We start from the raw sequence: 27,074 nt of genomic DNA, 5'->3' as shown, positions 1-27,074 counted from the left end.
AGATGGCAGGGCCTGCGCGGGCAGGCACGAAGCTGAGCCTGAATGGGGTGCGCACGGGCGGGCAGGCGGGGCGGACGGACGGCGCGCGCGGAGACTCGCCCGAGTTTGCGCGTGGACCCACGGACCACCCGCGGGTCGGACTTGACCGAGGCCGGGAGCGCGCCTCTGATCTTCGCTGCCACAGCCTTCCAGGCCCACTACGGCCTTCCCGCCAGCTTCAACGCCAAGCCGCGCTGGTGTCTTGCGCGCTACGCGATACTGGTCGAGCGGGTTAAACTGTCCAGCGCCTGGTACGATGACCCTCTTCCTGAAACGGCATCGTGACTGGCCGAGGTAGGTAGCGGTGACTTGGTCGGCCTCTTTGTGGGGCAGCAAGAGGCTGTGACGACTGGCGGGGGTCGCGCGACTGGCGAGCCGACCAAGAAGCCAGACCGAGGCGGCCGGCCAGGTCGCCTTCTTCCCCGCTTCCTTCCTTCCTTCCTCGCCCTCACCCTCCCCACCTCCTCATCCCCATCCCCATCCTCGTTCTTCTTCGTCCCTCTCGCTCGTCGTCACAGCCCTCTCGTCAGGCCTAAGATCAACCCTCCTCACCATCAACCTCCCTCTCCTTCTCGCACCCCCGAACTCTGGACCCGCCCACGATGTCGTTCGTCCGCGTCCCGCTCGAGGACTTTGACCGCGTCCTCGGCACCACCTCGACCGAGATCTCTTCGGTCGCACTCGGCGGCCGCATCCTCTCGTGCTCCGACGAGTGGTTCGCACCGGCGTCCAGCCTCCTCAAGGTCGGACCCGCTCCCTCGCTCAAGGGCCAGTTCGGCCCAAAGGGCGCCCTCTTTGACGGCTGGGAGACCCGCAGGCACTGCCCCACGTACGACTGGGTCATCCTCCGCCTCGGTCCCAAGGCAGGCGGGCACCTCGTCGGCTTCGACGTCGACACGGCCAACTTCAACGGCAACGAGGCGCCCGAGGTCGAAATCTACGGAATGCAGCTCGACCCGCAGCAAGAGGCGCAGGCAGCCGACAACCTCGCCGAAAACGACCCCAGGGTGAGTGTCCAGCGTCGGCCAACCATCGGCTCGCTGACTCTTGCCCTACTCCCCGTCCTGACGCTCTCGACACGCTGTCCCTCCTCATCGCTGCTTCTGTCATGCACCAGTGGGAGACCTTGATCCCGACGGTCCCCTGCGGCCCGTCGCAGCGACACCTCTTTGCCCTCCCGCCCGCCGCCTCCTCCAAGGCCTACACCCACATCAAGCTCCACATGATCCCCGACGGTGGCATCGCCCGCTTCCGCGTCTACGGCACCATCCCCGCGCCCCCCGTCGGTCAGGGCGAGGGCGAGGCGGTGGCAGCCCAGCCCGAGCTCAACACCCTCGACCTGGCCCACTGCCTCAACGGCGGCCGCGTCGTCTTGTGAGTCGTGCCTGCCCTTCGGTTCTCTGGATCAACCTCGCCCGCCTATCATGGCTGACCGATCCTCCCCCGCCCCTTACCACTCACACCGCCGCACAGCACCGACGACCAGCACTTTGGCTTTGGCACCAACATTGTCCTGCCCGGGCGCGGCAAGGACATGGGCGACGGCTGGGAGACGAGGCGCTCCCGTGGCAAGGGCCACTTCAACTGGTCCATCATCAAGCTGTGAGTGGGCCAGAGGCGCATCGTTCGAGCCGGCAGCCATCTCGGACTGCTGAACCCATGCATTTCGTTGCCCTTCTTCCCCTTTGTGGCTACGCAGCGGCGAGGCGGGCGTGCTCAACTACGCCGAGATTGATACGGCGCACTTTCTGGGCAACTTCCCCGAGAGCGGCGAGCTGCTGGCCACGACGTTCGACGGCCAGCTGCCCCCCTCGGACGCCCAGTGGACGACGATCCTGCCGCGCACCAAGCTGGGTCCGGGCCGCCGCCACTTCTTCGAGCTGGCCAACGTCGACGGCGTCGCCTATACCCACGTCATGGTCAAGATGCACCCGGACGGCGGCATCAAGCGCGTCCGCATCGTCGGCCGCCGCGCCGCGCCGCTCGTGGCCGCCAACCTGCTCGCCACGGCGCTGCCCAAGGTGGCCGTGCCCCAGGACATACAGGACCCGCTGCCGTCGGCCAGCTCTGATCCCTTTGCTCCCGTGAGTGCCCTGAACGACCCGCAGCGCCCTGATCCGCCATCAATCGCCGCTGTGACTGGGCAGCAGCAGCAGCAGCAGCAGCTGGGTTGCATCGTATCGGCCGGTCCGAGCGGGACTGGAGAGCGCTTCATCGCGGCGCAGCCCTTGACGAGCGCGGCGTTTGCGCCGTACGGCAGCGTGATCCACACGCCGCCGTCGAGCGAGGGCGCTCCGTTCCGCATCGTCAACCAGGGCACGGCGCGCAAGTACGTCGGGCTGGCGCCCGTCGTCAACAACTACCCGCCCCACGCGCCGGCAAAGACCAACGTGCACGTCTACCACTGCGACCCGGTGCCCGCCGTCGGCGGCATGCCGTGGAGGGTCAAGCTGCTCGAGAGGCACAGGTTCACCACCCAGGCCTTTGTGCCCATGACGCCGGCGGGTGGCGCACAGGCGGGGCAGGAGGGCTACCTCGTCGTCGTGGCGCTCAATTCCAAGGGTGAGAGGGTCTCGGGCGCGGGCAGGGTGGCATGGGGCGGAAATTGGGGTGCCAGCCAGCCCTTGTCGTCGTCGTCGCTGGTGTCGTCGAGCGATCATGGTCCGCAGGAGAGGTCGTTGCCGTTCCAGCGTGACAAGACAGAGGCACGAGGAAGCTGACAGCCCACCATCTCCGGCCCTCTTTTGCTCGTTTTCGCTCGCGCTGCTCTGTACCTCGGCGACGCGGCAGATGACAAGCCGGACCTGAACACGCTCGCCGCCTTTTACGCCACGACCGAACAGGCCATCTCGTGAGTTGATCGTCCGGTGCTGGGCCCAGCCGCGGCGGAGGCGGGTTGCAGTCGGCACAGAGAAGGACGAGAGAGTGAGGGTCAAAGAAGCGCTGACACCCAACCTCGTCGTTCGTGTCTCGACTCGGGCGTGATGTCGACGGGATGGCAGGTACCACCCTGGATGCTGGCACCACCCCATGATTGCGCTCGGTACGCAGCCGACGTCGTTTGCGTGCATCGTCAACGAGAGCGACGTCGACCCTTCGCTCGACTGCGACGAGGTGCCCGTCTAGACGGACCCGAGTCCTATGCCTGCTCGCCCATTGCTCTTTAGACCTGCTCTACATCGCCATTCGCCATCGACACCGACCATGCCACCCCTGCCGCGTTCGGCTGCCCAATCGACAGATCAGAGATCCCACTCCTCGTCCTCCTGCCGCGTCTGCATCTCATACTCCTCGTCGGTCCCCACACCCTCCCCCCCATCCTCGTCTGCATCATCCGCGGGTTCATCACCGGTATAAACGGCGAGGAGGTCTTCGATCCTCTCCCGGATCTCCTTTAACCCGTCCCTTCCTCCGACGACACCGTCGTTCTCGTCGTTGGATGCCGCACCGGCCCCCGCCGCCGACGAGGGCGAACCGAGACCGTACGTGAAGAGCGGATCGTGTCCCCCTATCGCCTCGGACAGCGTCTGCCGCGCACGGCGCAGGAGGAACCGCGTCGTCGACACTGTCGAGAGCGACGAGACGACGGGCACGCTCCGCGGTCGCGTACTTCCTCCCGCCCCTCCTGGACCTGCCGCCGTTGTTGCGCGGCCCGACGCATCGAGAGAGGTAAAGATGCGCGGAAAAGACGTGGGTAGGTTGTACGGCTGCATCGTGTACAGCCTGCGTCGTCGTCGTCGTCGTCGTAGGCGACGAGGAGGGGGGTCGGGATCGATACGGGATCAAGGACGAGAAGCGTTCGTCGTCAGCATGGCTGGCTCTGCGAGGGCAGCACTGCGATTCGACGGCTTTGAACGCCGTCGTTCGACGGCGTCGACCGGCTTGGAAAGGCACTTCTAACTCACCCTTGACCCAGCGGCTCCCTCAGCTTGACGAACGCATCCACCGCCCCGAGGATGGGCCGGACATTGTCGGCGTCGTCGTCGCGCGCCATGACGCTAGCCGCGTACGGCCGCCTGACGCCGTGGAGCACGCGGTCGCGCCGCCTGACGCGCGCGTCGTCGTCGACGGAGAGGTCGATCCAGCCCGCCTCGAGCTGCTTGGCCCCGCGCGCTGCCCGTTCCGCCATCGACTCGGTGGGACCGCGCGCGCGGCCGCGGTCCCGATCGCGCGATCCGTAGCCGCGCGAGGCGAGCAGCGCTTCGATCGGGTCGAGCGGTTGTGCTGGTGCCGATGATGACGAGGATGCAGATGAGGAGGAAGACGAGATGGGACACGGCATGCAGCCGCCCAGGTGCGCGATCTTGGTGTCTCGCCGCCAGTTGAGGCGCGAGACGAGCGACGCTATCGACTCGGGCCGCGATCGTAGCCTGCACCACCGCTCAAGGGAGGTTCAGAAGACGGGAGGGAGGTCAGTCATTCGCCTCATCCGGACGCTTCGGGCAAGCTTCGTCGACGGCGAGGCACGACACGACACTCACCGGCTGCCCAGCGTGGCCGTCTCGAGGTGCGCGGACACGAGCGCACTGGCGTGGTGCATGTCGGCGAGGTCGATGCGGCCCAGGTGCTCGGCCCAGCCCCCCTTTTGCGGGAGCCCCGGCGTGGTCTCGGTCGAGGTGGGGGCGCGCAGCGGTACAAAGAGGGCGGAGCTCTCGGCGAGCGATGCGAGCGCGAGGGCGTTGTTCATCCTGCGCAGCCGTGCCAGGCGCGCCGCTGTCGCAGCGCCGCTGCCGCCGTCGTCGTTGTCGTCACGGGCCGCCGCCTCGGCGCCCCAGGCTGCGCCAAAGACGAGCTGGGTGGCCTTTGGGAAGTCGTCGTGGATGGCGTCGACGTAGGCGGTGCCGAGGCCTCCAAAGGCGTCCGAGGTGTTGACGACGTGCTGGAAGCCCTGGAGCAGGTCGCTGTCCTCTGCAAACCAGCGCAGGTTGTCGTCGAGCGTGTCCGACTCGCGCTCGAGCTGCTTGAAAAAGGCGTGGCCCTGCTCGAAGCGCTCGAAGCGGGTGCGGCCGTCCTGGACGTCGTCGCCGTCGCCGTCGCCGTTGTAGGAGCCGAGCATGGGCGCCATGAGCTGGCCGCCGACGGTGATGAGCGACTTTGGGTGGTAGTAGACGCGCGAATGGTCGGACCAGAAGCGGAAGCGGGCGGCATGCCGGGCCGTCTGCTTGGACGCCGGTGTCGGCGTTGCTGAGGCGCCGCCCTGGTCTGCATCGGCAGGCCGGTCTGCGTTGCCGCCGTCGGCGTCGTCGGCTTCGTCCTCGTCGTCGTCTTCTTCGGAGTCGTAGTCGTAGCCCTGGTCCTCGAGCTCGAGCCTCTTCTGGTACCGGCTCTTTGGTACGGGCTGGGAGCCGTGTACCTGGGCTGGGCTGTTCCAGGTCGCGACCGGGTGGCTTGCGAGCTGTCGGAGCAGCTCGTTGTGATCCTGCCCCTCGTCGTGTCCGTCGAGGTGGAAAGACTGGTAGAGCGGGTTGAGTTTGCGGAGGCTTCCGAGCTCCTGCTGGGTCTCGAAGATGAGGGTGCGCGGGCTGTAGGTGTCCTGTCCGTGTGCGCCCTTGCCTGCCTTGAAGGAGGCGTCGTGGTCGATCAGGGGGTCATTGTCGTGGTCGCGGTCGTCGTCGCCGTCGTGGTCGTTGCCGTCGCCGCCGTGGTCGTTGCCGCCGTAGGTGAAGTAGGACTGCTGCTGGTTCCAGAAGTGGGTTGCGATGTGGTTTGCATAGGGGCCAAAGGAGAGGTAGATGATCTCCCTCTGCGACATGGCGATAGAGGTGGCGGGCCGGCGAGCAGCGGCTGAATGTCGATGTCGAAGAGAGGCCGAGTGGCGAGGGTCGAGGCTGGGAGGGAAGAAGAACCCCCCAATGGCGCCCTCTGAAATTGCGAGTGAAAAGGCCGACGTGCGCACGCGCCCTCTGTCCTGCCTTTGTCGCTCTGCTTCTGCCTCTCTGCCTCTCTCCCCGGATGGCCTGCGCGGCCTCCACACGACATCCTGACGTGGCCGCTGCCTCTACCTCTGACCACGACGACCACCACGACGACTCACCCCTCTGCCACCACCATCAAGCACTCGCACTCGCACTCGCACTCGCACTCGCACTCGCACTCGCACTCGCACTCGCACTCAGCCCCTGCTCAGAACTCTCCCCTCGCTTTCCACTGTATCTCCCCTCCTATCACCATGGGCGACCGTCAGATGCGTGAGTAGGCGTGGCCCGCCGCCTTGCTACTGCCACGTCCCTGCATTCCGCTCTGCTGACTGCCCAGCCTCGCGCCACCCGCCAGTCCTCGACATGGGCTTTGCGCCCGAGCGCGTCGACTGGGCCCTCTACGCCACCGGCAGCAAGGGCCTCCAGTCCGCCCTCGACCATCTCGAGGCAAATCAGGACAAGCCCATGCCCAAGGACTACAAGTCCCAGCCCCAGCAGCAGGCTACCAACTCTTCGGCCGCCGACGACGACGAGGTAAGCACCCACGCCCCGCCCTCTTCGCGTCAATTCCATCTCGCCGCAGCTGACCCGTCTCCTCCCCGCTCAATGCCTGTCACCGCCTCACTGCACCTGCTCGCTCTTCCTCGTCGCCCCATTCGCGCCCGCCCCGCAGTACGACGCCGAGGACCAGGCGGCCCTCGCCGACATGATCGCCAAAAAGGGCCAGCAGGCCGGCGACAACATGGTCAACGACGTCGGAGAGGCCAAATCCATCAAGTGCACAGAGTGCGGAAAGATTCTCAAGTCGGCCGCCTTTGCCTCCTACCACGCCGAAAAGTCGGGCCACACGTCGTTCGAGGAGAGCACGGAAGAGGTACGTGCCCCAGAACACCGGCCCGCGCTCACTCTACCCATCCCGACAGCCGTGCTCAATGCTGCTCACCTTGCATGCTCTTCTGACGCCGCCCCCGCCGCCCTTTTCACAGATCAAGCCGCTGACTGAAGAGGAGAAGAAGGCTCGACTCGAGGAGCGTGAGTGCATGCATGCCCAGAACATCAACTTCGCTAGCCTGCCGCGGTTGCTGACCCTGTCCGCTCCGCCTCTGATCGCCTCCTTCTTCCACACCGCGCCCGCAGTCAAGGCCAAGCTCGCCGCAAAGAGGGCCACCCAGAGCAAGGTCGATGCCGAAGAGGCAAAGGCCAACGAAAAGGTGAGCCGCCGAACGTGTCGATGTCGACACGCCCGCGTCGATCCATGAGCGGGCTCGCCGACTGTTGATCCAGCTTGCACCTGTCCTCTCATCGCCATTCAGATCCGCCGCAAGGCCGGCCAGGACATGGGCGAGATCCGCGAGGAGATGAAGCGCAAAGGTAAGGGCGCAGACTGTTCCCACTTTCTCGGCCCTGCCCGCATGTGCTGACTGGCAGCGCCGACGAACAACGACCCGACCTTGTCCACCGCCCGCCCCACAGAGCAAATTAAGGAGGCCGAGAGGAAGCGAAAGGAGAAGGCCGAAGAGGTGAGCCAGCGGTCCGAGTGGAGCCGCCGGTATCGGTCCCGGTAGGAGCTGGCGCATCCAGCGACCTCGCGCTGACCGCCTCGCTGCCATCCCCTCATCGCTCACCTTGAAACAGGCCGCCTTCAAGGCCAAGGTCAAGGCGCAGATCGAGGCCGACAAGCGCGAGCGGGCCGCCAAGGCTGCGGCCGACAAGGCTATGCGCGAGGGCAAGACGCCGGCCACGGTGGCCGCCACCCCTGCTACGGGTCCGAGCGCCGCTGCGCTGGCCGCCAGCGCTGGCCCGCAGGCATCGACCAGCACGTCGAACGAGGCGCGGCTGCGAGTGCGAGCGCCCGGCGGCATGTGGATGGGCACGATGAGCGCCGACGCCACGCTGCAGGAGGTCGAGGACAAGGTGCGGGCCGACGGCAAGGCTGGCGCGGCGACCAAGCTCAAGGTGAGTAGCAGCGGCTTTGACGTGGGGAGCCTTACTGCTGGCGGGCAGACAGGCAGGCGGGCAGGCAGGCAGGCAGACAGGCAGGCAGACGGGCAGGCAGGCAGGCAGGCAGGCAGATCCAAGACCGACATCCAGCTGACGGCGTCTGGTTCTTGCTCTGCATCCCGTGCGACGACTGCAGTTCTCGACGACGTTCCCGCGCAAGTTTTTCGAGGCGTCGGACGGCGCCAAGACGCTGCGAGAGCTGGGCCTGGTGCCCAACGCGGCGCTCGAGGCCTCGGCCGCCTAGGTCCACAGCGTGGCCTGGAGGCATGAGCGCTCGCCGAGGTTGGTGCGCCGGCGTCGGCCCCGAATCGCGTCCTAGATGAATTGTGAAAGCGCCGTACCGTTCCAGCCGCAGACTGTCGTGTGCGAGGACGTGAGGCTGTGCTGCTGCATCTGGTACGATGAGCCTGGCTGGATCGGGAGCGTGGCGGCGCGGCCATGCCTGCCCTCTTGTTGGTCTCTGCGGGGACGCGTCGAAGCCGTTGGCGCGGCGGCGTTTGCGAGGCGTCGCCTGGCCGAGAGCCGAATTTCGAGGCGGAGGCTTGAAGGCGGCAGGTGTTGGTCTCGCCCGCGGCGGTTTCTCCACCTGGATGCCGCCGCCGGCTGCTACTGGTGTCGCTTGGCTTCTCTCTTCCACCACGACCACGACCACGACCATCCTTCTCGCTCCCCACTACCACACACTACTACTGCTTGCGCCTCGTGCCTCGAGCTTCTGCCATCGCACCGCCGCCGCCTGCCTCTCGATCTCGCCGGGATGATGGCGGGACCAGTAACACTCACCTGCACTTGCACACCCTAGACAACAACCCGCGTCTCTTCGTCCAACACGCGGCGTCATCGGGCTGCCAGACGCCTTCCCTCTGCCGCCATGGCCTCCTCGACCGCAGAGCTCGTCACGCAGCACATCGTCGAGGGTCATCGAGCTCGCCTCAGCCACGGCAACGACCATGACCACGCCCTCGACGCTGAAATCGCCGACGCCCTCGGCCCCTCATCGTCAAACCTCGTCAACCGCCTGCGCCACATCAGGGCCGAGGCAAAAGTCACCACCCAAGGCCGATTCACCACTGACGACGTTCATATCGCCCCAGCACATGCTCACGGCTGCGACGCCGGTCCTAGCCGCCTTCGCCGCCTCCAACATTCGCCGCCCGACACTGCCCTGACCGAGCTCTGCTGGCGCGATGGTGTCCTCACCTGGTCCCGCGGCTGCAAGGTGGTCCGCACGTTCACGTTTCCGGAACCCATCCTGCAGGCATTCTGGACTTGGATGGAGGTCGACAGCCCGGACCCCATCGAGCGCGCCCCCGGCAAGCGACCCTCGAGCGCCGCCGCCCCTCGTTCTCCTGCCGACCAGCAGGTGGCAGCCCGCACTCTTCTACGCACCCGCGGCGCGTTTTCGGCGCTACAGAGACATCGCTCCCACCAATCCGCCAGTGGCGCGACCAACCGCGATGGCCTCCGCGCCTCGCACGACCCAGAGTCGGCCCATCTCGAGCGCACCCTCTGCATCTTCTTCCAGCAGGGGCTCCTGCTCCACATCCCGCGCCGTGGCGAGGAGCATCGCATCGACCTGCCCTTCCGGCCCGCGCGCGCCTTTCCCATGCCCGTCGGCCTGTTCATCCAGAGGCAGACCGAGAACGAGGACGTCGAGATCGCCGACCGCCTGCAGCGCCAGCACCGTCGTTTCGACGACCATCGCGACGCATCCTCGTCCGCCTCGGGCATGGGCTACCCCTTCCCCAACGTGGCCGCCTCGATGCTCGACCCGCAGACTCCGGACTTTGGTCCCTACATGCCGTCTGGCGGAGATATGGACATGGACATGGACATCGACGAAGACGACGAGGACCAGCTGGCGTCCACCATCCTCCCCATGGCCTTCCACCTGCGACGACCCTTTGACGAACTGGCCCAGGTCGATCGCTATCCTCAGATCTCTGAATCGGTGAATACAAGCGGGGGCTCGGATGGCGCCCACTTTGTCCACGGCCCCGCAACGCCCTTCACCGACGTCGACGAGGCCATTGTGTTTGTCTCGCAGTGCACCGAGCAGTCGCCGCTGCCGGTGCTGGTGACCGCGAGCCACCGCACCCGCTCGATCCGCATCTACGCGTTCTCCGAGACTCCCACGCGGCCCATGTCCACCTCGATCATCCTCTCGTCGCGCCTCGCCGCCGGCACTCAGGGCTCCAGCGACCTCCCGGGCTCGCAGTCGATCGACATGAAGCTCGATCTCGTCGCCGCACAGGACTCGTCCTCGGCCGGTCCATCGACGACGGCCAGGCCGGACGAAACAGGCGTCGATCCGCAGAGCTCGTTGGCGCGAGGCATCGGAAGGGGCCTGCCCTCGACGCGCAAGAGCGGGCGGATCGAGCTCGAGAGGCGGTCCAGCACCAAGTCGGTGCCCATGGGCCGCGACCCCAGCGGCCGCAGCCGCCGCATCAGCGCGATGCACGCCGGCAACAACGAGCGTCGGATGGCCAGCCGGGCCGACGAGGTCGGTGCCCTGGCGAGGGATCGGACCATGAACGGCAACGTATCGCAGACCGTCGACGGCCTGCGGAGGCAGAGCCAGGCCCTCACCCAGGAGGCGATGCTGGGTGAGCTGACCAACGGCAACGTCAGCGTGCGGGTGCCCTCCTCGGCCCGCCTGCGCAGGAGCTCGCAGGCGGTCAGGACGCCCTATGCCGGGCCGCGCACCACGACGCGACAGCCGGGCACGGCGGCCCGAACGCCCGCGGCGAGGACGCGCCTGTCGATGTCGATGCCGCGGCCCGACGCCAGCATCGACAACTTCGATCTCACCTCGTACCCTGCGGCCGGTCCGAGCACAGGCAAGCTGGGCGCCTACGAGCCGGAGGCGCTCGACGCCAACGACTCGTCGTCTCGCTCGGCCGAGTCCGACCCCCTTGGCGGTCTGGCCGACCTGGACAACTTTGCCCGCAGCTTCGCCACCGTCGCGCTGCTCGAAGAGATCCCGGCGGCGGGCCTCAACAGCGCCGACAGTTGCCAGAAGATCGACGTCAAGGTGGCGCGCTTCTCTGCGGCCAGCGACAGCCCAGTCCACCTCTACATCTCGGTGCCAGCCCTGGGCCAGACCTTCTGCCGCCTGGTGCGGTGGCGCAGTTTCGCCGCCGAGGGGGGCCGCACCCGCCGGGCTCTGCACTCGGGCAAGCCGGAGGCGTCGTCTGCGCTGCCGGTGCTGGACACGGCCATGGTCGCAGTGCTCCCGTCCCAGGGCGGCGTAGCCAGCGGCGTCGTCGTCGTGGATCCCGACAACTCGCTGTCGCTCTGGATCGGCCCGGCAGGGCGCGGGCAGGGGCCGCTCAAGCTGGGAGCCTGGAGGAGGTGGTCGATCGGGCGGCAGCGCAGCCCCAAGAACGAGACGCTGGCAATATCTTCGACCATCCGCCATGTCTCGTCAGTGCAAGGCACCACGCTGCGGCTCCACTTCGCCGAGCACGACGACGCGGTGCAGGTCGACCTCGACTTCGAGCCGCGCTGCTCGCTGACCCAACGCACGCTCCGGCTTCTCTCGGCGATGCTGCCGCCCGGCGCGTACGCTTCGTTAAAGGGCGCCTGGATCGCCAATCGCTTTGGCCTGGACAAGCCCCAGGAGCAGCAGGGCCCGCCTCTGCCGGGTCAGGACTGGGAGACGCTTGTGCAGGTGCTCGGAGGCAGCTCCGCCGTCCAGTCCGGGGCCGCTGAGGCGACGGGCATCGCTCCCCTAGATCGATTGGCCATGTCGCTGTCGCATGCGGAAGAGGGCGACAACGACATCTTTGCCGGGTGGAGACAGCTGCCTGCAGGGGAGGGACCAGCGTCGAGCACGAACGCCGCACCCAAGCCCGTCAGCCTCACGTCGTACGACCGGCGCACCGTCGCCGCCGTCCTCCACCTGCTCGCGCAGGAGAGCCGGCTCGACTCGATCGCGGCCACGTCCGACCTGCCGCGACTGGTGCGGCTGCTCGTCCAGGTGGCATCGGCTTGCGGGCTCGACAGCTGGCTCGACTATTGGAAGCTCGTCGCCCCATCGTCGTCGCAGGCGCCGCCCGCCTGCCCAGTTGACGGCCAGACGGCAGATCCGAGGGCCGAGGCCAATGCCGCACCGTTCGACGTCTACGAGACGCTGTCTCGACAGCTAAAGGGCAAGACCAAGGCGACCATCGCCGACCTTGCGCGCGAGGTCGCTCGCAGCGTCGTACCCTCCGCGACGCACGAGGTGCTGCTCGATGTCTGCGGCAGGACGTCGCAGCTGCTCGAGCTCTACGCTCTCTTTGCGCCCGTCCAAGGCCAGGCGGCGCCGGTGGCGCACCGCGTCGTGGAGCGGATGATCTCGCTCGGCGTCGGCCACGACGAGGTGCGAAGTCTACCGCTCGGGTTGGCGTTGCCGCTGCTCGAGGCGATCCGCAGCTCGCAACTCGACCCTCCGATGCGCTGGTCCGCGGAGGCGTTCCGGCTGGTCCATCGGACCGACCTGGCCATGCACCTGCTGGCGCGCACCACGGGCTACAGCACCGACCTCGAGCAGGCCGTGTCGCACAAGCTGCTCCGCACCATGCCGAGGCGCTCGCACCTCGACCCGCTGTGCGCCCTCATCTTCAACCGCGACTTCCGCCTCGCCGACGTCGTCCGGATGCTCGAGACGACGACCGTCAGCACCGTCCACGTGCCCGAGGTCGAAGACCAGCCCGAGGCGGCGGTGCTCGAGCAGCACGCGCGCGCCGTCGCCGCCATCACCGAGAGGACCAAGGCGGTGCCCGTCGGTCGGGGCATGCTCTACATGGCCTCACGGCCCTTCCACGCTACGCAAAAGTGGCACATCCCCCCGCTGTGCCTCGGCGTCAAGGTGGTGCCTCGAGGCACGCTCGTCGAGCCCGACGCCAAGGCCGACGCCGCCCTCTTCGAGTGGCCCGAGTTCCACAACGGCGTCGCCTCGATCCTCGAGGTCTGCGTGCCGCAAGGCGCAAAGGTCGATTCCAAGTGGATCTTTTCGCACCTCGGCGAAGAGCCCACGGCCAAGCACGCCGGCTTCCTGTTTGGGCTCGGCCTCACAAAGCACCTGCCGGCGCTGACGCCCGTGCACGTCTTCCGCTACCTCAAGGCCCGCCACAACCTGCTGACCATCGGCTTCCTGCTGGGCCTGGCCGCCGCCGCCGTGGGCACGGGCGACCCCGCCGCGCGCCACCTGCTCGGCATGCAGCTCGTCGCCTTCCTCCCGCCGGGCTCGGCGCCGCTCAACCTGTCGATCCTCACCCAGACGGCGGGGCTGCTGGCCATGGGCCTCGTCTTCCTCGGCAGCAACCATCGCTGGACAGCGAGCCGGATGCTCCAGCAGATCGGGGCTGCCGAGTCGCCGATCCCCGACGTCCAGTCGCAGCATCGCGAGGCCTACTCGCTGTCGGCCGGCCTCGCGCTCGGGCTCATCATGCTGGGCAAAGGCAGGAGCGACGGCATGGCCAGCCTGCCCGACAAGCGCATCGTCGTCAAGCTCGAGCAGCTCATCAACGGCTCCCTCGGCGACATGCAGCGGAGCAAGCGTAAGCCGAGCGCCGTCAAGGTGGAGCTCAATCCGGACCTCAGCCTCACCTCGATCCCGGCCAGCGTGGCGCTGGGCCTCATCTTCCTGCGCAGCAACCGCCGGGACGTTGCCGACGTCCTCTGGCTGCCGACGACCGACGAGCTGCTCGACTACATCCGCCCGGACGTGCTGCTGGTGCGCGTGCTGGCGCGCTACCTCATACTGTGGGACGACATCCGCTGCTCGGTCGAGTGGATCGAGGGCGTGCTGCCAGAGTGGATGCGGGTCGGCAGGGCCAAGGCGGGCCGTGAGCTGTCCGAGGCGGCGCAGCTGGCGTCGATCAACATGAAGGCGGGCGCCTGCTTCGTCATGGGCCTCAAGTACGCCGGCTCACACGACGCGCGCGCCCGCGCGTGCCTGCTGCAGCAGCTGGCTCAGCTCAACCGGGATGCCAAGACCAAGGGTGAGTGATCGGTCGTCGGCCGTCATGTGGCTGCCGGTTTTTTTGCGCTCGCAAGCCGCTCTGACATGTGCTGATGATGATGCTTCTTGTCGATCGGCCTTGCCCCTCGTCTCGCTCGCACGCAGCGCTCACCTACTTTTCCAAGATCCGCCAGTCTGCGCTGCGCGCTGCGGCCGACCTGGTCACGGTTTCGCTCGCGGCGGTGGTGGCGGGCAGCGGCGACCTCGAGGTGCTGCGGACGCTGCGCATGGCGCACGGCGACGTCGATTCGGAGCGCAGCTACGGCTCGCACATGGCCACCCACATGGCCATCGGCCTGCTCTTCCTCGGCGGAGGCCGGCTGACGCTGGGGTCGTCGGACTCGGCGATCGCGGCGCTGCTGATCGCCTTTTTCCCGCGCTTCCCCGGCAGCAGCACCGACAACCGCGCGCACCTCCAGGCCTTCCGCCACCTGTGGGTGCTGGCGGCGGAGCCTCGCCTGCTGATCGCCAAGGACGTCGAGAGCGGCGAGGCAGCTGCCGTGCCCATGCGCATCCAGACCCGCCTCGACGGCTCCCACATCGACGAGACCGACCAGGAGACGGCCATCCGCACGTCGACGCTCGGGTTCGCGCCGACGCTGCTGCCGAGCCTGGACCGGATCGTCGGCGTCTCGACCAACACGGCGAGGTACTGGCCCACATCGCTGCAGGTGGCCGACTCGGTGCAGCACGCCCAGACGCTGCTCCACTCTCGCATCTTGCACGTGCAGCGCAAGACGGGCTACCTCTCGTACAGCGACGACCCGCTGGGCAGCCGGAGCATCTTTTCCAGGTCGCTCGGCACGGCGCCGCTGGATCTGGGCCAAGGGGCGGCGGCCGGGCTGGGACCGTCGATGGACGACCTGCGCGAGCTGGTGCATGGCTTTGCGAGCGGCGGCAAGCACGAGGAGCTCGTGGAGCGCCTGTGCGGCGACGTGGCGGCGGCAAGGGAGGAAGCGACGACGGCGGGGGCAGGCTTCCAGGCGCTGCTGCGGACGATCGTCATGGAGTGCCTGACGCTCGACAAGGCGTACGTCCTGCCCATTTACCTGGCGATGGTGCTGGCACTCGAGCTGGCGCCAAGCGCGGGGGAGGGTGCGGTCGCCACGCTCAACGACCTGCAGTTCGCCGAGTCGTTCTACGACGACGTCTTTGAGCGCGTCGCTGCCGTTGCTGCGATGCAGGCAGAGGGAGGGCCTCGTGCGGCGGCAGCGGCGGCAGCAGCGGAGCAGCCACACCGGGCGCCGCTGGTACAGCTCGGCCTGCTGTCCAAGATCCTCTATACGGCTCGGCAGCGCGGGCGCGAGGCGATCGACGAGCGGCCGGAAGCGCAGCGTGCGCTTGCCGCCTTCCTCGAGCGCAGCGAGTCGTGCGCACCGGCGACGACGACGGCGGACGGCACGGGCGATGCGCTGGCGTTCCTCTGGGCGGCCGAGGGGCGGCCCAAGATCGAGACGATGCGCGAGCTAGCGAGCCTGGTGCGTCGTGCTGCCCTCGATGCGGTACAGCAACAGCAACAGCAAAGCGGCGGCGGTGGTGGTGCGGACGACGAAGGGCGGAGGAGAGCGGAGCTGGTGGACGCGCTGCGCACCACGGCCAGAATGGCGATCCAGGCCTACGAGGCGACGGACGAGGCGGAAGGGGAAGGGGACGGGGCACGAGGAGCGGCGAGCGCGAGGGCGAGCGCGGGCCGGTGGTCTGCCTACCTGGTCGACAAGGTTGTCGAGATCGTCGTGGCGAGGGCGCTGGCGTAGTCGCAAGGAGTCGCCATGGCGCCTGCTGTGCTACGGGCAGGCCCAGCTCAGCTTTGCCATTGCCGTCGAGGGCGAAGCGGGGCAGCATCGGCAAGCACGAGGGAGCCTCCCTCTTTCCCTCCACTTGGCACGCACGCATCCACGGCCGACGCTCGACTGGAAGCGGGGGCCACCCACCCCCATCCATGCTCGCCGTTGCCTTTCCTTAGCGTCATATCCCTGGCTGGCCGGTCGGTCGGTCGGTCAATGTCATCCACCCTCCTCCTCCTTCTCCTCCGAACCGCACCTAGACGAGCCCCCTATGCCTTGTTGCGGTGCTCGCGCCAGCAGCAGCATCACCTAGACACAGCCGCCCGCCACCGTACCGCCCTTGCTGCTGCATCTCAGCGCCCGCACCGCATGTCGAAACGCCCTGCCTCACCCGCGTCCAGGGACGACGTCGGTGGCCCCTCCAGCAGCGGCAGCTCGAAGAAACGTCGCGGATCCGCCACCGATCCGGCACCGTATCGAGTCGCCGCCGATGACGCCGACGATGACGCCGACGGCGTTGGAGAGCTGGGCAAGCTGACGGTGCTTAGCTGGAACCTGAATGGCATACAGCGCCACCTCCCCTCCTCCTCGTCGTCGTCTTGCAGCAGCAGCAGCAGCAGGACGTTGCACGACTTTTTCCGCAACTCGACTCCGCCCTCGCCCCCACCTTGCCCGCCGGCACCACCATCGTCGGCACAACAGCCGCCGCCGCCGCCGCTGGCGGCGGCACGACGAGAGCGGGAAGCCGATTCGCTCCGCACCCTCGTCGCCGCAAATGGATTCCCATCCATCGTGTGTCTGCAAGAGGTGCAGCTACGTCCCTCCGATCCCTTGGTCAAGGAGATGCAACGTGCCTTTCAACCCTCGTCTACCGCCAGCACCACCGCTACCGCCGCCGCTGCTGCCGATGTCGGACTGGGGTACACGATGTTTCTCAACCTCTACGACTCCACGAGGGGGAAGGCGAGGTTCGGTATCGCCACCTTTGTTAGGGACGATGTGCTGCGCCGATTTCGGCAACGAAGGGGCGCGGACGGTGTGGGCTGGAGGACGGTCGAGTGGGACAACGAGGGGAGGGTGGGCATCCTCGATCTCGGACCCGTCTCGGTGAGTCTGTCCTCTTCCCCACGGGGGGCTGCCCCGCACCGCACCGCACGCACGCAGCGCCATACTCAACCCCTTGATCCCCATGCCCTTGCCCTCGTCTCTCTACCCTCGTGACCTCGGTACCACTGCGGATGCGGCTGCGTCTGCGGGGCAGCTGTACAACGTCTACGCGCTCAACTCGTCCTCGTACGCCTTCCACCACCCGACATCGGGCGCGCGCACGCGGCACGAGCGCAAACTCGAGTTCCACACGCTCCTCGCCTCGCAGATCGACGCCGACCGCAACCGCAACCGCAACCGCAACGGGCTTGGGCACGGGCACGGGCAGAGGCGGGCGGTGCTGTGCGGCGATTTCAACGTGACGCCGTCGTCGGTCGATGCGAGGCCGCCCGAGTCGCTGCGAACCCAACACCCGCACGCCCATGCGCGGCGACACTGGCTCGACACCTGCGCCGCCACCGGCCTCGTCGACGTGTACCGCCTCGAAAACCAAGAGGGCACAGAGGTATCCTGGTTCAACGACCACCATCGTCGTGGCGTCGGCGCGCGCGTCGACTACGTCCTTGCCGACTCGCACCTCGTCGATTGCGGCGCGGTGCGCCAGGCGAGCTACAGACCAGACCAGGGTCACAGGAGCGATCACTGCCCGCTCGTCTTTACCCTCGACTTGGACGCGGCGCGCCGGGTTGGCGGCAGTGGCGGTGATGCCCCATTGGGGTCGATTGCGAAAGGTGCCGGCTAGGGGCCGAGGATGAGGGTGAAGGGATACAAATACAGGGCCCATGGTACAGAACAGGTGACGCCGGGACGATGCGGAAGAGATGGCCGGCCGGTCGTCGACCAGCGGCGGCGTGAGCGGGGTATATCGAGGAGATGCATGCAGCGAGGGGGCGGTCGAGGGAGCGAGAAGGTGGCGCCGGACGGGCGGGCGGGCGAGCGTCGCCTGCGCCTGCGCCTGCGCCTGCGCCTAGGAAAAGTGGATGCCCTTCTCATGAAAGGCGGCGAGGAGCTTGAGGAGGTCGTCGATGTCCATCTTTGCGGCGCGGTTGTCGGCGCAACCCGTGTCGCGCAGGATGGCGTCGACGACCTGGGAAAAGGGCACCGAGTCGTCGACCATGACCTCGCGCTCGGCGCACCACACCTTGTAGTTGGCCTCGAGCATGTCGAGCACGCCCTTTGCGCCGAAGAAGCACGCGCGGACGACCTTGTTGCGCCGCGTAAACACGATGCGCGTCAGGCCGTCGAATTCCTCAAACGGGATCGGCGGCGGCGGGTTGAGGGGCGTGATGCGCACCACCGACGATTCGACCTGCGGCGGCGGGCGGAACGAGTTGCGCGACACCTTCATGATGTGGTCCACCTTGGCGTAGAGCTGCACGTTGGCCGACAGCCGGCACCACAGGTTGGAGCCCGGCCGCGCCAGCAGCCGCAGCGCAAACTCGCGCTGGAACATGAGGATGGCGCAGCGGAACAGGGGCCGGTGCGACAGGATCTTGAACACCAGCGGCGACGAGATCTGGTACGGCGTGTTGCTGATGCACACGTCGAAGTAGGGCAGGTCCGTCTTGACAAAGTCGCCAATCATGATCTCGAGCTTGCGCTGCTCGGGCCTAGAGGTGGTGGGTGGCGAGGCCGACCAGGGAAAGACGAAGGAAGGAAGGCGGAGATGGTCAGCCGCCTTTCACCTTGCCTCGCGGGGCTGCCTGGACGAAGTCGTTCGCCATTGCCCTCTGCCGCCAGCCCGCCAGCCCGTCAGCCAGCGCTCGTGAGTGGTGCAGGGTCAGAGGTAAAGGATAACGAGTTGGCCGCATTGCCGATTGAAGGTCGGCTCGTACGAAAGATGGTGATCATGTTAAATCATCACAGAGATGGGCGCAGCAGGGCGAGCAGGCGACCAGCGAGCATCGCCTCGAGCTGAGCTGGGCTGAGCTAGGCTGAGCTGGGCTGGGCTGGGCCGGATGGCAGACGGCGGGCGGCAGATGGAGTGCGGCGATGGCGACGATGGCTACTCACTTTCCCTGGACACGCTTGCTGAGCTCGGCGGCCATCCTGGGGTCCATTTCGACGACGGTCGTCTTTTTGGCCTTTTCGAGGATCCTCACGGTTAGGTTGCCGGTACCGGGGCCGACCTCGAGGACCATGTCGGTGGGTTTGAGGTTGGCCTTGTCGACGATGCTGGGCGAGGGGAACGGTGCACGGGCGGTGGACAAGCGATGCGAGACGATGATTAGCGAGGGTCGTCGCGGCTGCACAGTCGCACTGCCAAGACCCGCGCAACTCACCCCTGGGCGACGAGCGGGTTCTTGAGGATGTGCTGACCAAACTTGTCGGTGTTGAAGATGGGGTTCTTGGTGGTGGCGGACGAGTTCTGGTTGGAGCCGTGCTGGTCGCTCTTGGCGGCGGCGGGCCTGAGCGAGCCCGCCGAGAGGTCGTGCGACCTGGAGATCTTTGTAGACACCGCTCTCGGCATGGTTGCGGGCGACGTGGGAGGGTGGAAAGGGTGGGTGGAAGGAGGTGAAGGGAAGGGAGGAGAGGAGAGGAGAGGAGGGGATGAGAAGGGCGAAGGGAGGACGAGCCAGGGTGGTGGCACCAGAAGGGGCGGCCACCCTCCCGCTCTCCCGCCTGGAAAATTTGACTTTTTTTCGCCGGGTTGGCCGGCATCGCTGCGGATCCGAGCGTGACCAGCCCCCGCCAGCCTCGATCAAGGGCCAGCAAGAGCGGCCAGCCAAACCAGTCAGGCCAGCCAGGCCAGCCAGGATGGGACGCTGGGGCCACCCCGACCGGCCAGAGGGCTGCGCTCCGCCCGCTCGCAGCTTTCCTCCGCCCGCTGCCGACCCGCCGGCGGGCAACCAAAGGCAGGCCAGCCCACTCTCCACCACCTCGCCTCGTTCCTCAAACCTTCGCGCGACCTCCCACAACGCCGACCAGCCCCTCTCTGACCGTCGCTGCCGTCGTCGTGACCCCGGCTTCGTTGACGTTTAGACCGGCACAGCACCGCCCACTGCTCCCCCGCCTCGAAGCGCACATCATCGCCTCGAACACGCTGCTGCTCGCTCGGTCCGAACAACAACACCACCACCACCGCCACCTTCACCAGAGGTCGGCCCTGGATCAGCGACCGCCCACGCCCTCGCCCCGTACGCCCCGCCTCACCCGCCTGCCATGAGCCGCCCACGCTTCTTCAACGGGCCTCGCAAGGGCGAAAACTTTGAGCTCCGGGCCGACCTCAACTCCGAGTACAGGGATCGCCGCAAGGATGCCATCAAGCGCGTCATTGCCAACATGACCGTCGGCAAGGACGTCTCCGGCCTCTTTCCAGACGTGCTCAAAAACATGCAGACAGAGGACATCGAGCAGAAGAAGCTCGTCTACCTCTACCTCATGAACTACGCAAAGACTCAGCCCGAGCTCGTCATCCTCGCCGTAAACACCTTTGTCAAGGTGAGCACCTCGCCGCCGCCGCAGTCGTCTTGCCCAGGGCTTAGGCTGCTGACGTCGCTGCCTCCAAACCCCGTTCTGCTCTTTCCTCGCATCGTTCAACCCCGCCTCGCCCCGCGCAGGACACCGAGGACGCCAACCCGCTGATCCGAGCGTTGGCCATCAGGACCATGGGCTGCCTGCGCGCGGAAAAGATCATCGACTACCTCTCCGACCCGCTCGAAAAGGGCCTCCGCGACGACAACCCCTACGTGCGCAAGACGGCCGCCATCTGCGTCGCCAAGCTCTACGACCTCAAGCCCGAGCTCGCCGTCGACCGCGGCTTTGTCGGGCTGCTCAAGGACATGGTCGGCGACAGCAACCCGATGGTCGTCGCCAACGCCGTCACCGCCCTCACCGACATCCACCAGACCGCGCTCGAGACGGATCCATCGGGCAGCTCGGCCATCTTTGTCATCGACTCCGACGTCCTCACCAAGCTCCTCATCGCGCTCAACGAGTGCACCGAGTGGGGCCGGATCGCCATCCTCAACTCGCTCGCCCGCTACAAGAGCCGGGACGAAAAGGAGGCCGAGCACATCTGCGAGCGCGTCATGCCCCAGTTCCAGCACGCCAACGGCAGCGTCGTCCTTGGCGCCGTCAAGGTCATCATGATCCACATGGCCAAGGTGCGCAAGGACGACTTTGTCAAGCAGCTCGTCCGCAAGATGGCGCCGCCCCTCGTCACCCTCATCTCGTCGGCGCCCGAGGTGCAGTGGGTCGCCCTCCGCAACATCAACCTCGTCCTCCAGAAGCGGCCCGACATTCTCTCGAGCGAGCTGCGCGTCTTCTTCTGCAAGTACAACGACCCTTCGTATGTCAAGCTCGAGAAGCTCGAGATCATGATGAAGCTCGCAAACGAGCGCAACGTCGACATGCTCCTCAGCGAGCTCAAGGAGTGGGTTCTTCCGCCCGGCGTGGCATCGATGAGAGGTCGAGACGACATGGGAGTCTGTGCTGACCTTGCCTCGCCCCGCCCCGCCACGCATCTTGCACGTTGCCTTTTATCCCTGCCCCCGTTCTACTCCTCCTCCGCACCCCAGGTACGCCTCGGAAGTCGACGTCGACTTTGTCCGCCGGGCGGTGCGGGCGATTGGTCAGTGTGCCATCAAGATTGACGCCGCCGCGGAGCGATGCGTCCACGTGCTGCTCGACCTGATCGCCACGCGCGTCAGCTACGTGGTCCAGGAGGCCGTCGTGGTGATCAAGGACATCTTCCGCAAGTACCCATCCAACTACGAGGGCATCATCCCGACGCTATGCTCCAACCTCGAGGACCTCGACGAGCCCGAGGCCAAGGCGTCGCTCATCTGGATCCTGGGCGAGTACGCCGAAAAGATCTCCAACTCGGAGGAGCTGCTTGCCCTCTTCCTCGACAACTTCACCGAGGAGCCGTACCAGGTCCAGTTCCAGACGCTGACGGCCATCGTCAAGCTCTTTCTCAAGAAGCCCGACGGCCAGGCGCAGACCATCGTCCAGCAGGTGCTCGAAAAGGCGACGAAAGAGTGCGAGAGCCCGGATATCCGGGACCGGGCGTTTATCTACTGGCGGCTGCTGTCGAGCTCGGACTCGAATGCCGGAAAGGTGAGTAGTAGCCGCGCGGCAACAACGTGCTGCGATGGCGTGGCTGGAAGGGACACGGCTCTGCATGCAGTCTCCTTTAGGACCGTTCAAACTGACGCTTCCGTGCCTTTCCGTCGCCCGTCTCGATGCCAGTCGGTCATCCTTGCGCAAAGACCGCCAATCTCGATCCCGCTGACAAGCGTCCCGCCAGCGCTGCTCGACGAGCTCATCTCGGACCTATCGTCGCTGGCATCGGCCTACCACAAGCCGGAGTCGACCTTTATCGGGCGCGGGCGTCTCGGTGCGGACGGCATCAAGGCGCGGGCAGACGCCGAGGACGACATCACGCGCGAAAAGGCGCTGGCGACGGTGGTCCAGGGACAGAAGAGCGAAAACCTGCTCGACTTTGGCGACGACGACGAGGCCTTGCCTGCGGCGACGGGGGCGGGAGCGGCGAGCGGTGCCGGTGCGCTCGGCGGGCTCGACGACCTCATGATGGGCGCGAGCATCTCTGGCAGCGGCGGGTCGGCGGCGACGAGACCGGGCGCGGCGGCATCAGCAGGGGCCGGACAGCTCAACGACCTGCTCGGCCTGTAAGTCGAGCATGCCGTGCGACGCGCACCTTACAGTAGGGCACATGTGCGTTGGTGCTGACCGATCCCCTCACTTACGTCTCGACAGGTTCGACTCTGCACCTGGCGCCGAGGTGCCCGGGGCGCAGTCGGGCGTCGAGGCGCTCGGCTCGCTACCCGTCATGTCGGCGACGGCAGCCTCTCCGCTCAGCGGCGGCGGCGGCTTCGCATCGCCGGGCATCTTCTCTCCCAACCCGACAGGGACCGCCGCCAACGGATCCGGCAACGCCAAACCGCCTGCGACAGCACCACCACAGCAGAACGACGACCTGCTGGGCCTGTTTTAGACGCCATTCCGAGATGCCGCTAGCGCAGCCGTGGCATCGCCAATGCCACATCGCCGACCGGTCATTTTCGCGCTTCATCCATGGCCGACGCCTGTGCCGAATGGCGCCGGAAGCGCCGACGAGAGCCGCCACGATGGTGGCCTGGAAGAAGAGGGAAGAGGGGAAGCGGCACAAGGATTCGCGAAGACGCAGCGTGGGAAGCGGATATGATACAAGGGGCTCAAGGTGAAAGGGGAGGCCGCGCGATGTCGGCAGGGCTGTGCCGGGCATCGACGGACGGTGCGACCGCTGGCTGCCTAGACGGACAGCTCGGCCTTCTGGGCCGAGTTGATGGTGGCCTGGTAGGGCTCGAGGGCGGGCTTGACCCACTTTTCGAGGAAGCTGTCGACCTGCTGAGGCGCCCTTCCGATGAAGCTCTTTGGGTCGAGGAGCTCGTCGAGGCGGTCGGCGATGGGGTTGAAGTAGTTGTCGCCGCGGATGCGCTCGATGAGGTCGTTTTCGCCGCCCTCTTCCTTGACGACGCGGGCGGCCTGGTGCGAGAGGACGCGGATGCGCTCGTGGCACTCCTGCCGGTCGCCGCCGGCGCGCACCATGGCCATGATGACGTTTTCGGTGGCCATGAAGGGCAGCTCGCCGGCGATGCGGCGCGAGATGATGGCCGGGTAGACGACGAGGCCCTCGGAGATGTTCTGGAGGATGGTGAGGATGACGTCGGTGGTGAGGAAGGCCTCGGGGATCGACAGGCGGCGGTTGGCCGAGTCGTCGAGGGTGCGCTCCATCCACTGCGCGCCGGCCGTCTCGCGGGCCGACGAGACGCAGTTGCCGAGCCAGCGGGCGAGGCCGCAGACGCGCTCGGAGCGCATCGGGTTGCGCTTGTAGGCCATGGCGCTGGATCCGATCTGGTCCTTTTCAAAGGGCTCCTCGATCTCCTTTAGGTGGCAGAGGAGGCGGATGTCGGTGGCCATCTTGAGCGCCGAGGCCGAAAACGAGGCGAGCGGGTTGAGGACGTCGATGTCGACCTTGCGCGAGTAGGTCTGGCCCGTGACGGGCATGGCGTAGGGGAAGCCAAAGAGGGCCGTGACGCGCTCGTCGAGGGCCTCGACCTTGTCGTGGTCGCCGTCAAAGAGCTGGAGGAACGAGGCCTGGGTGCCCGTGGTTCCCTTTACGCCGCGGAATCCGAGGTCGTCGCGGGCGCGCTTGAGGTTGCGGAGGTCCCAGAGGAGCTCCTGGATCCAGAGGGTGGCGCGCTTGCCGACCGTGGTGAGCTGGGCGGGCTGCATGTGGGTGAAGCCGAGGGTGGGGAGGTCGCGGTAGCGGCGGGCAAAGGCGGCGAGGCGGTGGATGACGAGGGCGAGCTTGGGGAGGAGGAGGTCGAGGCCGCGGCGGAGGAAGATGAGGTCGGCGTTGTCGGTGACGTAGCACGACGTGGCGCCGAGGTGGATGAAGCCGGCGGCGGCGGGGGCGACGACGCCAAAGGTGTGGACGTGGGCCATGACGTCGTGGCGGCGCTTCTTCTCCTCCTCTGCGGCGAGCTTCATCTGGGCGTCGTCGAGGGTGAGATTGTTGCGCATCTGCTCGATGGCCTCGTCGGGGATGTCGAGGCCGAGCTCCTTTTCGGCAATGGCGAGGTTGAGCCAGAGCTGGCGCCAGGTGCCGAAGCGGGTCTGTGTGCGGGGTGTCAGAGAGAGGAGGAAGGGCAAGGCCATGGGGCCAGGTTCAGCTGGATGCCGGGCCAGGGTGGTCGCCGCCGTTGCTGCCGTGGGCCGACGGCGGAGCAAGGGGCACTCACGGCGTTGGAAAAGAGGTTGGACATTTCCTTGCTGGCGTAGCGAGCCGAGAGGGGCGACTGCCAGCTCTCAAACGACGACGACGACATGGCGGCGGGTAAGAAGGGGTTGGTGGTGGAGGAAGCGGTGGAGGTGGTGGTGGTGGTGATTGTGACGGTGGCGGTGGCGGTGAGGGTGCTGGTCGAAGTCGAGGTGAGCGACTGCGAGCGTACCAAGGGTTGAAAAAAAAGAGAGGAGCGTGCGCCTGTGCAGCGAGTCACTCGCAGGTAGGAAGAAAGCTTGCCTGCCAAGTCGGGGCAGGGCCAGCCACAACCTCGAGCCTGCCTGGCCCTGCCTGACCCACCCGACGCCCGACGCCCGAGTGAGCCCGCCCGCACCCTCACCGCGGCCCAAACGTGGGGTCCCGAGTTGAGAAATTGCGGAAACCGGAAAAGCACGCCTCCCCGGACACTCGCCCGTCGGTCTGGCCCGCGCAATTGGCCGGCGGGCGCCCCTGCCCTCTTGATGGAAATTTGTCGGTGGACCCCGCCGCCGGCTCGGCCTGGCTTCCGACCCTGCCTGCTGCAAAGTCAAGAGCGAGGTTGTTGGTCTAGCCGGTCCTTGCTGGGCTGATCCTGCCTCTCGCTCCCTGCCACCACCACGATCACCAGCGCCACCATCATCAACCCACGTCCTCTGCTGCCCGACCCTCTTTCTCTCCTTTGTCTCTCTCCCATGCCGGCTCTCGGTAATCCCTGTACCGCCACGTCCATCGCCCCCGCCACGTCGCCGTCTTCATCTACCAGCCCGCCGCCGCCGCCGCCACAATGGAGCTCAAGATCCTGAGCGCCACCTCGCCCGACCTCTTCCTCCAGCCCAGACCGCGCTCCTCGCCATCCCAGGACGACCACGAGCGCGATCCCTCGGCCTACCTCCAGGTCATCATCCAGCTCAGCATACCAAAGGACTCGACACCCCCCGCAAAGCTCCTCTCGCTCAACGTCTCGCTCGTCGGATACGAGAGCATCGGCTTCCCGCGCGGCGGTTTCGAGCAGAACCAGCCCTACTGCAGCAAGGTCGCCATCCCCGAGGCCGCCGACCTCAGGCTCGAACCCGGCTCCCTCTACCAGTTCGAGACCACCTTCGCCGTCGACCACAACACCGCTCCCTACCAGCGCGGAAAGTATGGCAGGCACCACCAAAAGGTCCACGTAAAGGCCACCTTTCCGGGCCTCTTTGGCAAAAAGACGCTCGACGCCGAGCGCAACTTCTTCTTCATTCAGACCGTCATGCAGTCCGGATCCCTCCCCTACTACTACGTCCACCGCAGCGCCGCAGACGCCCTCGGCCCCATCTTCTTTGGCGTCCGCACACAGCACCTCACCGTCGGCGGCTACCTTCGCATCACCTTCAGCCTCGCCTCGGCCAGCCCGACGGTGCGCCTGCACAGCCTCAAGCTCGCCCTGCTCCAGCAGACGACGCTCAAGTCGCGCGTCAGGCGCAACTACGCCGAGCAGCCTCCGCTCGAGCGCTTCCCCTTTTTCGAGGCTGGCGACGAGGAGCTGGGCGCCTGCATCACCGCGCCCACCGCGGACGGCTCACCCGACGGCCAGGACGCCACCCTGCGCGAGGGCAACTGGATCGCCAGGCTGCCGTCCGACTCCGAGGCGCGGGCGTCGTCGCTGCCCGGCGGCGACGTGGCAATCCACATGGCCCACGCCCTCGAGCTCGTCATCCAGTACTCGGATCCGACGGTGCACGACGGCGAGGTGCAGACCTACCGCGCCTCGTGGGGCCTCATCCTGCCCTCGTGCGCGTGCCGGTGGCAGTCGATGCGGCTGCCCTCGTACACGACCCACGACTCGAACCCGGTGCCCAAGACGTCGCGCGACTTTTGGACGGGCCGCAACGAGCACGAGTCGCACAGCCAGTGCGTCTGCGGCGAGACGCTCGAGACGCTGCTCCAGTTTGAGGAGGAGGCGAAAAAGGCAAAGGAGCCCGAGGCCGAGAGCGAAATCTGGAGGCAGATGCTCGACATGCGCCTCCAGCAGCGCCTGGCCATGGCCGCCAGGGGGAGAAACGGCGGCCGGAGCGTCAGCAACTCTCCCGCCGTGTCGCGGGACATTTCGCGGCGCAACTCGCACGAGGACGTGCGGCCGTCGTCGTCGTCGTCGTCGCAGCCGGGCACACCGTCGGGTGGCGCTGCTGGCACTGCTGGCGGGGAGCAGCGCGGACGGACGGGCAGCCGGCTGGTGGACCAGGTGCGGCTGGGCCTGCTCGACGACGAGGACGAGCTCGAGTTTGAGCTGCAGGCGCGCGAGCTGCTCGAGGGCCTCGAGGGACAGCAGTGGCAGCGCGAGTGGGACCGTCTGCAGGAGCAGAGGCAGCGCCGGGCAAAGGCGCGCAACGAGTACATCAACCTCGCAAACGCCCGCGCCGCCCAGGACGCCGCCGGCAGCGGCCCCGCGTCGAGGTCGGCGTCGCGCAGCC

General features: G+C 67.0%; 9 protein-coding genes across 9 annotated transcripts in view; 6 read left to right on the top strand and 3 right to left on the bottom strand.

Moving 5' to 3' along the window:
- Positions 1-641: 641 nt before the first annotated feature.
- On the top strand, positions 642-3,165 carry PFL1_01763 (uncharacterized protein; the record flags this gene model as incomplete). The annotated part of the gene is made up of 6 exons (XM_007879273.1): positions 642-1,046; positions 1,157-1,413; positions 1,513-1,641; positions 1,739-2,601; positions 2,830-2,890; positions 3,042-3,165. The coding sequence occupies 6 exons, from the start codon at positions 642-644 to the stop codon at positions 3,163-3,165; spliced, it is 1,839 nt and encodes a 612-aa protein (XP_007877464.1).
- A 116-nt stretch (positions 3,166-3,281) lies between these two features.
- PFL1_01762 (uncharacterized protein) lies at positions 3,282-5,791 on the bottom strand (the record flags this gene model as incomplete). Its single annotated transcript, XM_007879272.1, has 3 exons — positions 3,282-3,762; positions 3,945-4,409; positions 4,521-5,791. The coding sequence occupies 3 exons, from the start codon at positions 5,789-5,791 to the stop codon at positions 3,282-3,284; spliced, it is 2,217 nt and encodes a 738-aa protein (XP_007877463.1).
- A 417-nt stretch (positions 5,792-6,208) lies between these two features.
- On the top strand, positions 6,209-8,202 carry PFL1_01761 (uncharacterized protein; the record flags this gene model as incomplete). The annotated part of the gene is made up of 9 exons (XM_007879271.1): positions 6,209-6,227; positions 6,313-6,491; positions 6,631-6,831; positions 6,944-6,989; positions 7,095-7,168; positions 7,271-7,328; positions 7,431-7,477; positions 7,593-7,913; positions 8,095-8,202. 9 exons carry the CDS (start codon positions 6,209-6,211, stop codon positions 8,200-8,202), a joined length of 1,053 nt encoding a protein of 350 aa, XP_007877462.1.
- A 627-nt stretch (positions 8,203-8,829) lies between these two features.
- Positions 8,830-15,722, top strand: PFL1_01760 (uncharacterized protein; the record flags this gene model as incomplete). Its single annotated transcript, XM_007879270.1, has 2 exons — positions 8,830-13,948; positions 14,074-15,722. The coding sequence occupies 2 exons, from the start codon at positions 8,830-8,832 to the stop codon at positions 15,720-15,722; spliced, it is 6,768 nt and encodes a 2,255-aa protein (XP_007877461.1).
- A 399-nt stretch (positions 15,723-16,121) lies between these two features.
- PFL1_01759 (uncharacterized protein) lies at positions 16,122-17,601 on the top strand (the record flags this gene model as incomplete). The annotated part of the gene is made up of 2 exons (XM_007879269.1): positions 16,122-16,859; positions 17,014-17,601. The coding sequence occupies 2 exons, from the start codon at positions 16,122-16,124 to the stop codon at positions 17,599-17,601; spliced, it is 1,326 nt and encodes a 441-aa protein (XP_007877460.1).
- A 225-nt stretch (positions 17,602-17,826) lies between these two features.
- On the bottom strand, positions 17,827-19,329 carry PFL1_01758 (uncharacterized protein; the record flags this gene model as incomplete). Its single annotated transcript, XM_007879268.1, has 3 exons — positions 17,827-18,469; positions 18,873-19,034; positions 19,142-19,329. 3 exons carry the CDS (start codon positions 19,327-19,329, stop codon positions 17,827-17,829), a joined length of 993 nt encoding a protein of 330 aa, XP_007877459.1.
- A 692-nt stretch (positions 19,330-20,021) lies between these two features.
- PFL1_01757 (uncharacterized protein) lies at positions 20,022-22,818 on the top strand (the record flags this gene model as incomplete). The annotated part of the gene is made up of 5 exons (XM_007879267.1): positions 20,022-20,300; positions 20,420-21,234; positions 21,380-21,920; positions 22,053-22,492; positions 22,581-22,818. 5 exons carry the CDS (start codon positions 20,022-20,024, stop codon positions 22,816-22,818), a joined length of 2,313 nt encoding a protein of 770 aa, XP_007877458.1.
- Positions 22,819-23,114: 296 nt separating this feature from the next.
- Positions 23,115-24,694, bottom strand: PFL1_01756 (uncharacterized protein; the record flags this gene model as incomplete). The annotated part of the gene is made up of 2 exons (XM_007879266.1): positions 23,115-24,482; positions 24,608-24,694. The coding sequence occupies 2 exons, from the start codon at positions 24,692-24,694 to the stop codon at positions 23,115-23,117; spliced, it is 1,455 nt and encodes a 484-aa protein (XP_007877457.1).
- Positions 24,695-25,411: 717 nt separating this feature from the next.
- The window catches only part of PFL1_01755 (uncharacterized protein), a gene marked incomplete at both ends in the record, with an annotated part of 2,398 nt that continues 735 nt past the window's right edge, over positions 25,412-27,074 (top strand). The window contains one exon of the mRNA XM_007879265.1: positions 25,412-27,057. Within this exon, the coding sequence (XP_007877456.1) occupies positions 25,412-27,057 (1,646 nt within the window). The remainder of the gene's footprint in view (positions 27,058-27,074) is intronic.

Source organism: Pseudozyma flocculosa, assembly GCF_000417875.1.
Source record: "Pseudozyma flocculosa PF-1 unplaced genomic scaffold scaffold00004, whole genome shotgun sequence".
Lineage (NCBI taxonomy): Eukaryota > Fungi > Basidiomycota > Ustilaginomycetes > Ustilaginales > Ustilaginaceae > Pseudozyma > Pseudozyma flocculosa.
The sequence above is the reverse complement of the archived record's forward strand: the minus strand, read 5'-3'. Positions and strand labels throughout refer to the sequence as shown.